This window comes from Chelmon rostratus, chromosome 1 (genome assembly GCF_017976325.1).
Source record: "Chelmon rostratus isolate fCheRos1 chromosome 1, fCheRos1.pri, whole genome shotgun sequence".
NCBI lineage: Eukaryota > Metazoa > Chordata > Actinopteri > Chaetodontiformes > Chaetodontidae > Chelmon > Chelmon rostratus.
This window is the reverse complement of record NC_055658.1, coordinates 19,823,182-19,838,006: the sequence shown is the minus strand read 5'-3', so window position 1 is coordinate 19,838,006 and position 14,825 is coordinate 19,823,182. Positions and strand designations below refer to the sequence as shown.

The window sequence follows — 14,825 nt, the reverse complement described above, 5'->3', positions numbered from 1 at the left end:
TATTGTTTGGACAAAGGAAGTAATTTGATGACATCACTTTGAGCTCTGGGAAACTGAAATTTCAATGAACGCTGACATTTTATAGACTGAACAACTAATCAATTAATCGTGAAAATAATCACCAGATTCATCAATAATAGCTATTTCTCTTATCAGTCTCTTTCTCTGTCAGTATATTGATTCTTATTGATGCAGAATGCAACCAACTGAGTGATGACTGTGTTTGCATCTGTATAAATTACTTGTTTGTTCTGCGTTGTTTGCTTAACAATGCCTCACAAAGATCTTGTTGATCTACTAAATGTTGTTCATTGATTGCGATTGGAAGCCACTGTGCTATTGTCTGACTTATTTGCCGGGCAAAACTACGTAATAATGACAGAACATTAGAAAAGGCCTCTGGGTTTACCTAAAGAAACTCGAACCTCACACTCCATTTTTACATGACATTAACATGCTATGTGTATCTGGAAATCTGTTACTGCACAGTGTAAATGCAAGCAAACAGCATTGTGATCACATTGGATCACAAGGAGAAAATGCAATCTGTACAGTGTGACCTCATTCTTAAGAAAGAAAAAATTCACCTAGCAAGTTGAAAGGTCACCAAACTCTGCCTCTTCCTTCAAGCTTAAGCAAGCCCAGTGAAACGCTACAATAGTAGTATTGGGTAGTGAGTCTTTCCTTGTAAAAAGTGATTTAACAATGAATGAGCACTATGGCGTTGCTTCCTTCACCTGAGACGCATCATGTTTGTTGATGAGACTGCCAGTACATCAGTTTAGTGTACTATCACACATGGGCAGAATTTACATAATAAGAATGATTATTAATTACAGATGTAAATGCAAAGGGTAGTGAATCGGATGCAGTGCAACATTATGGATGCTGTGGACGATGATGACAGTCCAAAATACCAGGTGTAAATGGGACCTTACTGTCAAGGTGCATAGAACAGGTAAAAACACTGTTAGACCAGGTGCAGGAGATATTGTACAGAGAAGTGACTGGCAGGTAGCCAACAGTCTACTAACTATTCACAAAGAGAGGTTGCATTTATTGTACTTCAGTTTGTGTGTACAGGCAACAGCCTGTATGAATTCATTCTTAAAATGAAAAAGTTGTCAAGCAGACTGAGTCGCTGCAGAGCTCAGCAGCATAATTTGACTGCACACCTTAGACATGCTTGCCTGACAAGGCAAATCAAGGCCTATATTGGCCAATGCAGTAATTAAGACTGTTAATGAGGACTCTGTCCCCTTTAAGTGCACATGACGTCTCATCAGTGAGCCAGCATACACAGTGGCATGGCTCTGAGGCTATCAATACCAAACAGATTGTGGCCCTTGTTATATAATTGATTACACCTGTAGTCTTCCTGCTTTGGCAAGTCAAATGCCTTCTGTGAAAGAGGCTTGTTGGTCTGGGCAGTCCCAGCAGGCATTTGGTTAAAACCAGTGGAAACTTTTTCAGCTTGCACATTTTCTTTGGACTAAAAAATGATTACATTTAAATATTTTTCAAGGTCAAAATGAACCAGTTAATAGTGAATTAATGCCAGACTGGAGTGTGGCAGCAATAGAAACACCACACTTAAGCAGAGTGTGATTTTGGCTTGGCTTCGCTATGTCTGTCAGATCTCACCTGCTTCAGTTCTGCTTTGGTACTTGCTGAGAGACTGGGACATTTCTGTCTCTCCCTTAGTATATACAACACACAGAGACTGTTGGATAAATAGCCTGGCTGTCCCTGACCTGAGCTGTTTCAGGAGTAGCTTTGAATCACTCTTCTCTCATTCTGACTGCATCTGTGTCTGTTTGTCCCTTATGTTAGTGTGTACTGAGACTGAGGAAGAAGTCACTGATTGATGAACCTTTCCTCCTCTCTTTATCCCTCCACTTCCTCATTCCATGACTGTCTTTTGGACAGTGCATTTTTTCCTCTCTCTCTGTCTCTGTCTGTATCTCCATGTGTCATTATATATCTATGTCTGCCCCTAAATCTGTACTCTACCACTTGTGTGCCCGTGACCTGTCCTCATCCCTACTCTGAAACAAGTGCTGCTTGTGTTTCTACGAAAAGATTGATTTTCAGCCGCCTCGCTTGCTGACCTCACACCAATGACATCCACTCCATACACGACCCTCTTTCTCCCCGATGACTCTACTGCTCCCTCTCGGTCTGTGTTTGTTTCTGTATACAATAAAACTACCCACACTCCTTTGGCCATCCGTCTCCTTCATCACGCATTCTCCTCACTTCTGATGATATTTTTTCTTTTTTCCCGGCTTGTTCCCATCATAGAGCTAGCACTTTGGCTGGCCTTGATATTTCAGCAACAACTCACCACCCACCACTGGTGTTCACAGTGTCGCAAAGGCCTTTTGGGGTGTTTCAGATTGGGTTTGATTAATGCTGTTTGCAGTGCTGGGTTTTGTTTTCTTAAGAGGCAAGGCACGCCTCTCACTCCTTTAGTCTGCTTTGGCCCACCCTGATTTGTCCATATATCAGGAAGATATGTCAGGACTGGAGAAAGTACTTTGATACATTGACATTTTACAGTATGAACTGAGTTAAAGCAGGATATTTCTAGCACTGTGTGTATATGTACATGTGTTGCCTTTTGTCATTTTCACTGTCGTTTATTGAAGAAGATATTAAGGTGGAGGATGTCAAAGGTTAAACCTTCGAACATCTGCTCAATAAGTTCTCTACTAAACCAATACTGGGCCTGTCCTGCTTTTCCAAGTCATATGGTCACACTTGCAACAGTAGTGATAATCTCAAGTAGCATGACAGTGATTCATATACTGTTTAATCAATAATGTAAGCAGTAACCCTCACTTTTCCCTCTACAGAAAGGTCTGAAGTGTGGCTCAAATTCGCAGTACTCCTGCAGCTGGCAGGCATTAATTGTTTTGCTTTGAGGATGCTTAAGCCTGGCGGAAGTTTGTGAACATGGAGGTCAAACCAGATTGATCAGTTGAAGGGCAACTCTCCATTTAGTAACGTTATTACAGTATGTGGAAGACAACAAAGATGCCCATGAAAGTTATGAAGAGGTAAAGACAGCTGGCAAGACAAAACAAAAGAGTCTGTTACATTACCGGCAGTGACAGAGACACTTCATAAAAAGCAGCTTACCTGGCCTTCAGTCACTGTACTAAGCTATGTGTATTACTGTGAATGTATGAAAGTGTGTCAGAGAAACGGTACATAACCACACTTACTTATCAACCGAACACACATGCGAATATAAGCACATTAACACCACTGAGGCAACTCATGACATTTTGCTGGCTTGAATACTGGTGGCATCATCTCCTCTAGACTCTTCAACATCCAGCTCACATCCCAGCCTTCAAAACGAGTGATCACCCTCAGAAACATTTCTCAGCATCGGCCTGCTGTGTAGTAAAACACTATGCAAAAATAGATTGAAACTTTTTTTCTTATTTTAAAATGAAGTGATTTGTGCGCATCTCAATAAAAGCAGGCAAAGACAAATAAGTTTGCATCTGGTTAACTCCACAAATGAAAAACTAGTACCAGCTGAACTATTGGTTCTCAAATATTGGCAAAACAAATAAATATTGAGCATAAGCCATCAATGATGTTGGAAGTGATGCTTTTTTTTTTTTTACTGGTGGCTTTATATGTCACTTAGGACTGCTGTTCGACCAAGAGATCCACTTTGGGACAACCCAGCATAGGCCCAAACTTCCAAATACAGACATAACTGAGCACTGCGACTCTTATCGAGGAGCAAAGATTTTCTTGATTCACAAACTCAAACTTAAGACCAACTTCCCTCCGTGTGTCTGTAAGATAAACCGATAGAGTAACATTCTCTGATAACTTGTCACCAGCCAGTCTGAGACCTGCCTGCAACCTGCATAACTAGTTTGAACCGAGAGGAATTTAGGAGACTTTCCTGCAAATCTGCCTTTACAACTCAACTTTCCACCTATATGCTCGCCTACCAGGAGCAACGTTACCGATACATGGATCATCATGTACGTATGGATCACGACTAACACCTAATGAACTCATAACTTAGCTAGCTAACCTAACACCCATCCCGGGTTGTTTTGAGGCTAGATCCGCAGAGAAGCATCACCGTCCCTTCAAAAATACTTCTCTTTTATGTTCCTGAATCCAACACATGTACAAACATTGACAGGCGAAAGTATACATAGTCGTGAAGCTTATGTGGAACCTAAAAGCCATCCATAAAACCATTACCATAGCAATATCAAACTTACACCCATGCTTAGATAAGCAGTTTCGCTTGCGTACCTCTCTCACTGCGGCCAAAAAACATCAACTTCCGAGCTTCTGAGGGGCCCGAACTTATCAGCCACCACTCCGGGAGGGTTTCCCAGACACACCGCGGAGGTTTAATGTCCGCAGAGAGCACTCTTTGTTGGAGAAATGTTCAAGTTTAACAGCGCTGTTAACTCAGAGAACCTGTTGCTGACAGCTCGGTGTGTCACACCAACAACATGGCTGACAACAAGTGAGCGGTGGATGTGTGGCTGCGGGGCGCTGTTAACGTCCGACCGTCCGCTGAGTGGGAGGAGGGAGACAGGGAGGAATACGAGCTGAGCAGATGGAGCAGGGGGACAATTGATGGGAGAGGTGGTGGGAGAAAGATAAGGAAGACGGTAGAACAAGAACTGCAGTCATTTTTCTTTCGTTTGAAGTTCTACGCTGACAAAGTTATCTACCGAATGATGTAACGTTATCTCGAGATAAACGCAAATATTCATCAATTCCGCCAATTTTGCCTGACATTTTGCCACATCTAATATCCTGAGCCAAAAGCCATTATTCATTTATTCAGTGTATTATGCCTAATTAGTGGAACAGGTGACCAGACTGGTAAATAGTCGGGTCTATGTTACAGTTTACTTCCATGTGTGAAAAGTTTTCAACTAAAATGCAGTTTAAAATGCTGAAGAATGTAAAATTAATTGAAAGTTGTTTACTTTTTTGGGCTAGCCCCTATAAATGCCACTGCTGACTACATAATCAGTAGTGCATTGCGACTGCTTCACGTTACATTTGCGACTTCCTCAAACGATTTTTGGCGTAACGTAAGTAACCGCGACTTGCTTCCAGTATACAACTCAGGTACCAGCGACTTCAATGCAAGTGGGACAAAATGTTCAATAAAAAGCCCCGGAGGAACTTTCGGCAGAGAAAAGCGAACTCCAGTGAGGAGGAGGACGAGGAGAAGAACAACGGTGATGGAGAGGAAAATGAGAAAGCTCCAGTTGTGGTAAATAAGCCGTTCAGTCTGGCCCAGGGCCGCGGCATCTCTTGCAGTTCCAAGCGGGAAGCGACGCCTCCCAAGCCGGACAGCAGTGACGGAGAAGACGGGGAGACGTTGGGAGTGCCAGAAGAGAGAAAGAACGACGGGGATGGGATTAAAAAGAAAACCAACTCCGTCCTCAGTTTCTCTGACGACAAAGGTATTATTATGGTGTTTTGTCGTCAATGTTTTCAAAGGTGGACCCAGTCAAACCCAGGTTAGCTAACGTTAGGTTAACGTACTCGACGACAGTTAGTCACGAACGTTAGGCAAATATGAAATTCATTTGAAATTGCTAGCAGGGACGTGGATTTGTTGTATTTTATATTATTCTTAAAATAATGTAGATATCTTGACAGAATATATTTGATCAGAATTGTTAGTGGGATTTGGTCGCCACTTACAATCTCCCATTACCTCTGCTTGTGTGCACACATTTAATCGAACTGTCAAGTGCCCAGCACCAAAAGTCACTTCACGTCCACTTCAGGTTCACTGCATGCCAGTTTTTTTAAAGTATCTTTTATTAATTGCAAATGTGTTATGCAATGTGTACAGCTTAAGTACGCTATCAACGTATATGGGTCCTGTATGCTATGTTAGTGACAATTTTGTAAGGGGGAGGGTCTTTGTCAAGGTTAAGATTTTGCTCATGGATCTGTTTTTCTTTTTACGGTCTTAGCTGATGGGCCAGTGTTTAAAGTGAAGAAGTCCACTGATAAAGCTGTGCTGTTCCAAGTAAGGAGAAAGGAGCCTTCACCTGCCAAGACCACCCACAGCACAGGTAGGTACCTGACTGGTTCATATTAGAAACACTCATGACCCTTTCACGCCAGCAGGTCACAATGATAGTTGTCACGTTGCATGCACAACTCTTCTGATCACGCTCTGTCTATGTACACTAAAAACATGTCAGGTGACAGCTTGTTAAGTACACAGAGCTAGCTCTAATGCAGTCTGATACAGCATCTCTGCAGGGAATCTTGACTTAATGAAGGGTATACTAAGGTTTGAGGTGTTGATTCAGTCTTAATGAGGCTATAATTTGTGGTGCCAACAACATCAGCATCTAATAAACTGGTAACTGATGTACATTCTGATAAGAGTTGGTTGTAGTATGATTTTAAAAATATTCATGGATCAGGGAGAAGGGGTAAAGCATTAGTATGTCAGCAAAGATAAAGATTTGGTGTAGTGTTACTTTGATCTCAAGAAAGCGCTTGTACGAAACTCCAACCTGTTGAAAATGTCTAAGGATTGTCATCCTACAAACTCAACATGTGTTAGTCATTGAAGAACTGTCTAAACATTTCATTTCATTTTCTATTTTTTTTTATTTCAGTAATTATGTCAATAATAATTAGCATCATTATTTTTGGTATCGGCCCTCTGCTCTCTCCCAGCCCCGGCAGGTGGAGGTGTCCCACCATCTAGTTCTTTTAGGCAAGATTATGACAGTCAGGCTTCACCACATGCTCAGCACCACAATGATGACGATGATGACGATGACAGCGACAGTGGTAGTGATGAAGTTGGTGTCAGGTCTCCCTCAGTTAGCTCGACTTCAGACTCCAGCCACTCAGCTACTAAACCAGGTATGTGTTTCTGTTGGTGTTTGCTCTATGTGTGTGTGTGTCAACAGACAAAATCAACATTCATTATGGAGGCTATAGGTTCCTACGAACGTACAATGTATGTACAACCTGGCTCTATCATTGTGATAAAGGAGGCAATATAAGACATTGGAGAGGGAGAGAGAGAGGGGGAGAGAGAGAGATGCATCCTTATGTATACCTGCATTAATGTGTCAGTTGATTTGTGTTTACAGCAGTTATCCCTAATGCTGAAGAGATCCAGGCAGCCAGAAGGAGGCGTCACGCCATCCGAACCCAAAAAGAGTTCATTCCTTTGGGTAGAGATGGCCAGAGTTCCGCTGGTAGCACCCCGGACCACTACAGCAGAGACGATAACGAAGATAGAGATGATGATGATGAGCCAGATGATCATGAGAGAAGAATCGAGTTCGCCCCACGATTGAAGAGCATCAGGGAAAGGATTGCGGAGAAACTTGGTAGGGGAGGGAGGCAGAAAGGGAAGATGGGGTGAAGAGGTTTTGCACCAAATTGTCTGAATATGAGGTTTACTCTTTTGGATGTTTGTGTGTAATCTAGGAGGAAGTGATGGCAGTCTCTCAGGAACCGATGGAGAAGAGCAAGAACTTTGGGAGGAGACACAAATTGGGAAGGGAGTCAAGAGACGTCCAGGAGAAGAGGTAGGAAGAGATTGAGGCAGCCTTCTTACTCTGTTTTCCTCTTTCTTTCTCCTATGACTTTTCTGTGTCTCATTCTTTCTGTCTGGGTCTCTTGTCCAATTTAGCGCAAAACTAGCCACTCTCAAATGGCAGAATAGTCTACTTTTCTAAAGACTCAAGCCTTCCATCAGTATAACTACTCCTCTCTGTACTGCAGCTTTGACATCTTTTATCCTTCTCTTTTCTTCTCCTCAGAGCCCATCTGGCAGTGACTCCAGCTGCTACAGCAGTTACAGCAACAGCAGTCGCAGCAGGCCAGACAGGCGAAGACAAAAGAAGACATCAGCAGGGGTCAGAATCCCAAAGACTCTTCCTCCCATCAGTCTCTCAATGGTCAAGAAGAGGATAACCGGAAAGTAAGTGTCTTCTTGCTTTAGTAGTCTTAATGTTGCATCGCATAATCAATTCGACATTATAGTGAAAGCATTGATTAATCAAATATTGGCCTGATATGCCTTAATATTGTAATAAACAATATTTCCGAATGCATTTTTGCGGTATTCTTGTGTGTTCTTCACTTCACAACTCTTTCTGATATTTTTCTCTCTAGACTAGACTCTCTGAAGGAGGTGCACAGAGCACGGCAGGCAGAGCTGAGGAGGATGGAGTACGATGTTGAGAGTGCTAAAACCTCAGTGGAGACCCTGGGGGAAAGTTCCTCAGAAAGCCAGCTGAAGTTTTACAGGGCCATGACCCTCTATGTCCACAACCTAGTGGAGTGTCTAAGGGAGAAGGTCAGGAATGAGTAAATCTGTTCAGTTAATATCCCTGTTAACTATCATATAAACAGTAATATAAGTTAGCAATAATAATATACTATTCCTAAGTATGTTGTCATTAACGTAGAATCCCCTGAAAAAAGAATCCTTTGTATTGGATTGAGGTTTAGTTTTTAGACCTGGTGGGTAGGCTTTAAGTTTTGGCAGCCAAATTTGATGAGATTGTTGTCAAATAATTTTTATTGGTGTGATCATGGAGTGTATTTATCTCATGTGTAATGATAAAATGATTGTGAATGGTTAAACACAACTGACATTAAATAGACATGTAGTTGTGTTTGATCACAATGCTCTCTGTCATAATCAGACAGTTTGAACAACAACAGCTTGAACAGTTTTGGCCCTACTGGGCAAAATAATCGAAACCAAGAGCTGCAGAAATACATTTTGATAATTTGCTGACTGAGCCTGAATTGTTAAATGTTGACAGGTTGTTGAGATCAACTCACTGGAATTGGAGTTGCACACTCTGCTGTCTGACCAGATGGAGGCGCTGTTGGTGCAGAGAAGACAGAGGACCAAGGAGCAGGCTGACAGCCTGCAGCAGCTCAGCTGTGAGTAACATCCTTGTGTCTCTAGGTACATTTGTGATCAAACTGTTTATGTTTATGTACAATAAGTCTCAAAATACTCTGAAAAGAATATTTACATTAACTGTATTTTTTCATCTCACTTTTGTAGATTGCACAGATGAACAGAGTGGAAACTCAGGCAATGGAACAGAAACTCAAAGGTGAGTGTCTGTCAAGATAAACTTTTTTCATTTTCTTCTTTGTTGTATTGCCTTTTTCATGTATTAAATATATTCTATCCAATAAACAACTTGCCGTAGTAGCAAGTTAGAAGTGCTCACAAAATGAATTTCAAATTCAATGCAATGTACAAGGTCTGTGAAAAGGTATATCATTCTACTCTTATCGAGATAGTTATATGATGTTTGTTTGACATGTTGCAGTGAGGCAGACACTGTTGTTAAAACTGAGGATGACTCTGATATACCTGAAGACACACAGCTTTCAGCAGAGGAGGAGGAGCAGCTGCAGAAGAAGACAGGTGAGGTGGAATTAAATCTGTTCAACTAACAGCTTCATCCTGTAGACCAGGACTTGATTTTGACATCGCAGCGTTAACACTACAAACTGTAAATATTTGTCAGTACTCTGATGCCTTGGTTGCTTTTTTTGCTTCCCTCTCCGCTGCCCTCTCCAGCTGATATCCTCTTGAGGTCCCAGGCAGTGTTTTCTGACGTCCAGGACGAGTTCTGCAACGTTAAGAAGATTCTGTCCCGCTTTGAAGAATGGAGAGGATCTTACTCAGACTCTTACTACAGTGCCTACATCTCTCTGTGTCTGCCCAAATTGATGAACCCCATCATAAGACATCAGCTGTTGGGGTGGAACCCACTAAAGGTACATGTGGACACAAACCCAGAAACTACCTTGTGCATAAATTACATTTTGAGTCCAACGGAATTTGTGTGTTTCAGAATGATAGTGGGGACTTTGAAAACCTCCCATGGTTCACAGCAGTGGAAACCTTTTGCCACGGTCATGGCCACGAGGAGCTAGAGCGCACAGATAGACAGACACTGTCTAATGTCATAGAAAAGACTGTCCTACCCAAAATAACAGGTAACGCACACACACACACACTTATCCATGCTCTATGACTTTTCCAACATTTTACCTACTCCACTACACCACTCAATGAGCACAAACACACAAAATGAGCCATATTTTCAATAGGTTTAACATGTGAAAATGCAGGAGAAAGAGCATGTAGACATTAGTAAAGGCTGTTTGAAGGTGCAATGGAGCTGTATTTTTCTAGACAGAAAACTTACTTGTTCATTTTGTTGGCTATATATAGGAAAACAAGAAATTTGTTTTTCTTTTCTCACTGTAGTCTGACATGGCTTAACAGCAGGACTGTACATGGTTTTCTGCTGCTGTGCCAGTTTCTTATTTCTCTCTCAAAATGTTCCTTGTCTGTCTCATCCTCTCTGCTTCCTGATCTTTAACTGCCTACTGGCGGGGTGCTTCTCCACAAATGGAAAGCAGGCTAGCATAGCAAGTTCTGATTTGTTTGATGTGTTTGATATCATCCACCTTATAACAATCCCTCAACATACTTTCTTTCACCATATCAGTCTCTGTGAAACTGCAGAAACTCACGTTCTCCCCGTCTGTTTTGCTCTGTGTTTGTTTAGCCTATGTGGAGCTGGTGTGGGATCCCATGTCCTGCCATCAGTCAGTTTGTCTATCTGATGTCTGCCACACACTGAAGGAGGACTATTCCATCTTTGAAGGAGAGCAGAGTAAACCGGTCAAGGTAAAGCCACTCATATGTTAAGCTTATAAAGCTGTAAACACAGAAATCATTCTGCGTTTCAAATTTTTAACCTTTTAAAAGTTGCACTAACGCTATCTCACAATAAGACATGATATGAAAGACCACATTAACATACAATATATATGAATATACAGTATAAAGCAGGCATCTCAAACCGGTTCCATAAAGGGCCGCGTGGCTGCAAGTTTTCATTCCAACCAAGGAGGAACACACCAGGCTGGAATCAATTAATCAGCTGATCTCAGTCTTCAGCTGATAACTAAGTGATCCCTTGATGTTGATTGGTTGGCCTGATGTGCTCCTCCTGGGTTGGAATGAAAACCTGCAGCCACGCGGCCCTTTATGGAACCGGTTTGAGATGCCTGGTATAAAGTATATGAACATGTTTGTGTTAGCGATGCCTATTTATGTCCCATGCAGATATTGGTGGAGGCTGTGATCGGCCGACTGAGGAGTTGTGTAGATGAAGATGTCTTCATCCCTCTGTACCCCAAAAAGTCAGTTTCTTTTCTTGCCTCTTTCAATTTAAACATTAAGTGATTATTTGAATGACTTACAAGGAGAAATCAGGTATGATGTCACTTCAGCGTCGTCCTTGTGAAGGGCAGTGTAACACATGCTCTTATACAAACTCAAAGAAGTGTCGTCTTTCTTTGCCCAGCATACAGTATAGACTCAAATATGTCTCTGCTTAATTATGAGATAAAATTGTCAATGAATGACCTTTGACTTGTATTGTTCAACGAGCAAGCTAATCAAAAAAGTGCTTGTTTTTATATCCAGGTTCCTAGAAGACCGGTCGTCCCCTCAGTGCCGCTTCAGGGATCAACAGTTCTGGGCGGCCATAAAGGTACTGCTGTCTAACAAAGGCTTTTTTAAAAACACTTTTGTGCCTTTATCTGATCTCAGTCTTTGCAAGTGAGGAGGTGCATTTTCCAGGTTTCTGTTTGTTAATCAGAGTTGTTTTGTCTTTTTATCAGCTACTAGGTAACATGGGGAAATGGGATTCGCTACTTCCAGAGTCTGTGTTGAAGGAACTGATGTTGGACAAACTGCTGAACCGATACCTGATGATCACCCTGTGCAGTCAGACACTGCACAACAACGCTGTCCATGCCTGCAGAAAGGTGTTTGCATTAATCATTTTTAATGTGGAATGTGTGTCTATGCGCTCGGCCTTGATAATGGTCTGGTTGTATCTCTTGGTTAACTTCACACTGCTGTCTCTCTCTCTTTCTCCAGATAGCAGAAAGTCTGCCGCTCTCTTGGCTCAAAGGAGAAACTGTCTGTTTGCCTCAGCTCCAGAACTTCGGAAGCCACCTAGTTCAGAAAGTTCATACCATCTGCAAACAGCAGCATCCTGAAGACCCAAACACTAGGTAATAAAAGTGTGATTCCGTAAGAGAGAAAAAGATTTTGGAATTGCCGTGCAGTCAAATTAGTTACAGTGAAATGGGATAAAAAGACAATGTCTAAGATTTTCACATTTGAATAGACAAGAAACTGCCAAATAAATCCATTTATTTTTATTTTCATTTGAAATTGACACTTTTATTTATTGAAAAGGCTGCATGTTAGTGGCTACTTTAAGATACACAAGCAGTTGGACATAAACATTTCCTCCCTATTCCATCTTTTGACGTCTGCAGCTTCAGAACTTTCCAAGTGGCAAAATGCGACTTGATTTTGTGCTTAGTTTATTTCGTGATTGTCTTCATAGATTCATGCAGATATGACTTTTCTTCATACATTTATAACAACAGCATAACTAATTTTCTAATCCAGTCTCGTGTGTTCCTGTCTGCTGTAGGTCTGCTGTGGTTGAGGTGCTCCAGATTTTGAGCAGAATCAGGTGCAATGACTCAATCATGGCAATAGCAGATCAATACCACTATGAAGATGTCATCTACTCTCACCAGCTGCTGAACCAAGAAACACTATGAACAACAAATGTGGACTGGAATCAAACAGCCAAAATAATACACTGTCATTTTGAAAGCAGTTGTTGAGGATATTGTACAGCGGGAGAGGAACTGAGTGGGCTCTGTCTGGTGTAAAAAAAAATAGCTGAGCTGGATCGTGTATGTTCCAAGAGCCACAAGGTTAATGATGCCTTTTTCTGGTGGATAGCCACTGCTAGTCAGACCAGCACTCTGACCAAAATACAGATTGAAAAAATGAGGTGGCAATATATGGAAAATGAACGGTCCAAGATACCTTCAGGAAACTGAAATATTATGGGGAAAAGAACTAGTGTTCTGGCTACTTTTAGTTGAACACTTTACTGTCTGTTTTGTACAGGAGATAACTGTATTTTCAATAATAAATATTTCAGCTTTGTTAATATATCTAGAGTTTTTATGTTCTATTTCCTGGTTTGTAAATTACGGTTATTTATTGATTCAAGCATGCACTTACTCTATTGATAATCTCACTGAAGTTAGGCAAATGTGAGGGCATGGCACAGCCACTAAGATATCAGACACCTTTTATATACAGTATACATATACCCCATCCAGTTAAAACAGTCCTTCACTGTAGCATGAAATCCATAATGTCAGCAGATGTAAAGATTCTGCTTTGACTAACTACATCAAGTTAATATTCATTTATGTACACAATTTGTACCAAAGGGTCTTAAACTCAGCTTGGCTTATCATGAATCATCATTTTGATTATAGGATTATTTTCCATGTCCACAATCTATAACCACACAGTGACAAATGACAACTAAATCATTTTACTATCCATTACACATTAGGTAAATTACCACTGGGGCCACCTGTGCTGGTTGCTTGCTTCCACCACACCACCACAAACATTTCCAGTTACATGGATTGAGGCTTGTGTTCAACAGCATTTGTCCCTAAATAGATACTTCCATCAACAAATACAAAGTCTGGCATTAAGTCTTACAGGATTTCCTGTAGAAGTGTGTGGTCAGAAGTTTTTTCTCCCTTAATTTAACCTTCAGGTCAATGCTCTCTTGAGACAGGATCGCTTCCCAGCCCCGTGCAGGTAAAGTCAGGGTTGGATGTGTCCACATACTACTCCCAGACTTGCAATGATAACAAAAACTTCATCCAAAATATGAATTTGTGTGCGCAAACTTTGAACCACCAGTGCCGGTAGATAATTAATCAAAAAACATACTAGGTGAACCAAAATGATGTTCAAAGCTTTTCCCATCATCTTGTCTCCTCTTCTTCTCCCTATCTCCTGGTCCGTGCCACTTCAGAGAACACAGAACTGAGACATAACAGAACGAAAGCGTGCACAGCGTGGGAACAAGCCAGATCAGTTGTTTCTTCTGGCAATGTCGACAGATGGAAAACAGCCAAAGAGAAGGCACACAAAGCCAGAGTACACTGTGCCACCCTGTACTTCAGGGCCTTGATCTGAAGCCGTTGTTCAGTAAATATTACTTATTGTCACAGGTCTGATTTAGCACTGCAGAAATTCATATGAAACATTTACCTGATAAAGATCAAAGGGTGGAACACGGGCCGGCTGATCCACACCAGTAAGCAGTGTAGCAACAACAGAGTAGCAAAGCCATGACTGGCATGTTTTAAACTGCATACAGTACAGCTGTGCAGGTGGTCCCAAAGAGTAAAGTATCTCACCAAGAGCCAGGCTTAGGAGATAGATTTCTGAAGCCAGCAGCTCTGTGGTTCCGTGACGAATCAGCAAAACCACCACACATTTGATGGAAGACCCACCACAAAGTTACTAAGCAGGATGATGGAGGTAAGAGAAAGACCAGCACCAGGGTCATCTTGCATGATGAATGTACATTTTCCTGAAAAGAGAATCGTTCAGTTGAGTCGTGGTTCCTCAGGTTGGTGTAGAACGTCCAGTGTCCACAGTGGTCACAGAGTTTGTAAGCAGCTGGAAGAACGTCATCTTGTGAATCTTGGGTGTGAAAATGTCTGAAGTGTCTCAACAGCACCTGTTCCCCCTCTCTTTATAGCTGAACACTCGTAGGAACTGTCCTCAGTGCAAGGCATTTGGTTGGCATGTAAACAGATCAATTTGAGCTATGAGCCATTAATGACTCATTTAT

At 41.6% G+C, this 14,825-nt stretch overlaps 2 protein-coding genes across 3 annotated transcripts in view; one reads left to right on the top strand and one right to left on the bottom strand.

The window, feature by feature from the left end:
* Positions 1-4,506, bottom strand: part of itsn2b (intersectin 2b) — a 34,521-nt gene extending 30,015 nt beyond the window's left edge. Inside the window, exon 1 of the mRNA XM_041939946.1 lies at positions 4,300-4,506. The gene's annotated coding sequence lies outside the window, so the exon portion shown is untranslated. The remainder of the gene's footprint in view (positions 1-4,299) is intronic.
* Positions 4,507-4,697: 191 nt separating this feature from the next.
* gcfc2 (GC-rich sequence DNA-binding factor 2) lies at positions 4,698-13,101 on the top strand. Of its 2 annotated transcripts, none has more exons than XM_041942365.1 (18): positions 4,698-5,477; positions 6,000-6,101; positions 6,721-6,912; positions 7,149-7,388; positions 7,489-7,589; positions 7,824-7,984; positions 8,179-8,362; positions 8,838-8,961; positions 9,089-9,140; positions 9,363-9,460; positions 9,617-9,816; positions 9,894-10,038; positions 10,617-10,738; positions 11,180-11,256; positions 11,543-11,609; positions 11,740-11,886; positions 12,002-12,138; positions 12,570-13,101. In XM_041942365.1, exons 1-18 carry the CDS (start codon positions 5,168-5,170, stop codon positions 12,700-12,702), a joined length of 2,592 nt encoding a protein of 863 aa, XP_041798299.1. In that variant the 5' UTR covers positions 4,698-5,167; the 3' UTR covers positions 12,703-13,101. The 2 variants fall into 2 exon arrangements, with proteins under 2 accessions (XP_041798299.1, XP_041798291.1); XM_041942357.1 differs by having other exon boundaries at positions 4,699-5,477; positions 7,146-7,388.
* Positions 13,102-14,825: the final 1,724 nt, after the last annotated feature.

What these genes read in the sequence shown, in the direction of transcription:
- gcfc2 (XM_041942357.1), top strand. Translation starts at nt 5,168, where the DNA reads ATGTTCAATAAAAAGCCCCGGAGGAACTTTCGGCAGAGAAAAGCGAAC. An exon ending in TGGAGTGTCTAAGGGAGAAG is followed by an intron (nt 8,363 to 8,837) that starts GTCAGGAATGAG and finishes AAATGTTGACAG; the next exon opens with GTTGTTGAGATCAACTCACT. An exon ending in TGTCCTACCCAAAATAACAG is followed by an intron (nt 10,039 to 10,616) that starts GTAACGCACACA and finishes GTGTTTGTTTAG; the next exon opens with CCTATGTGGAGCTGGTGTGG.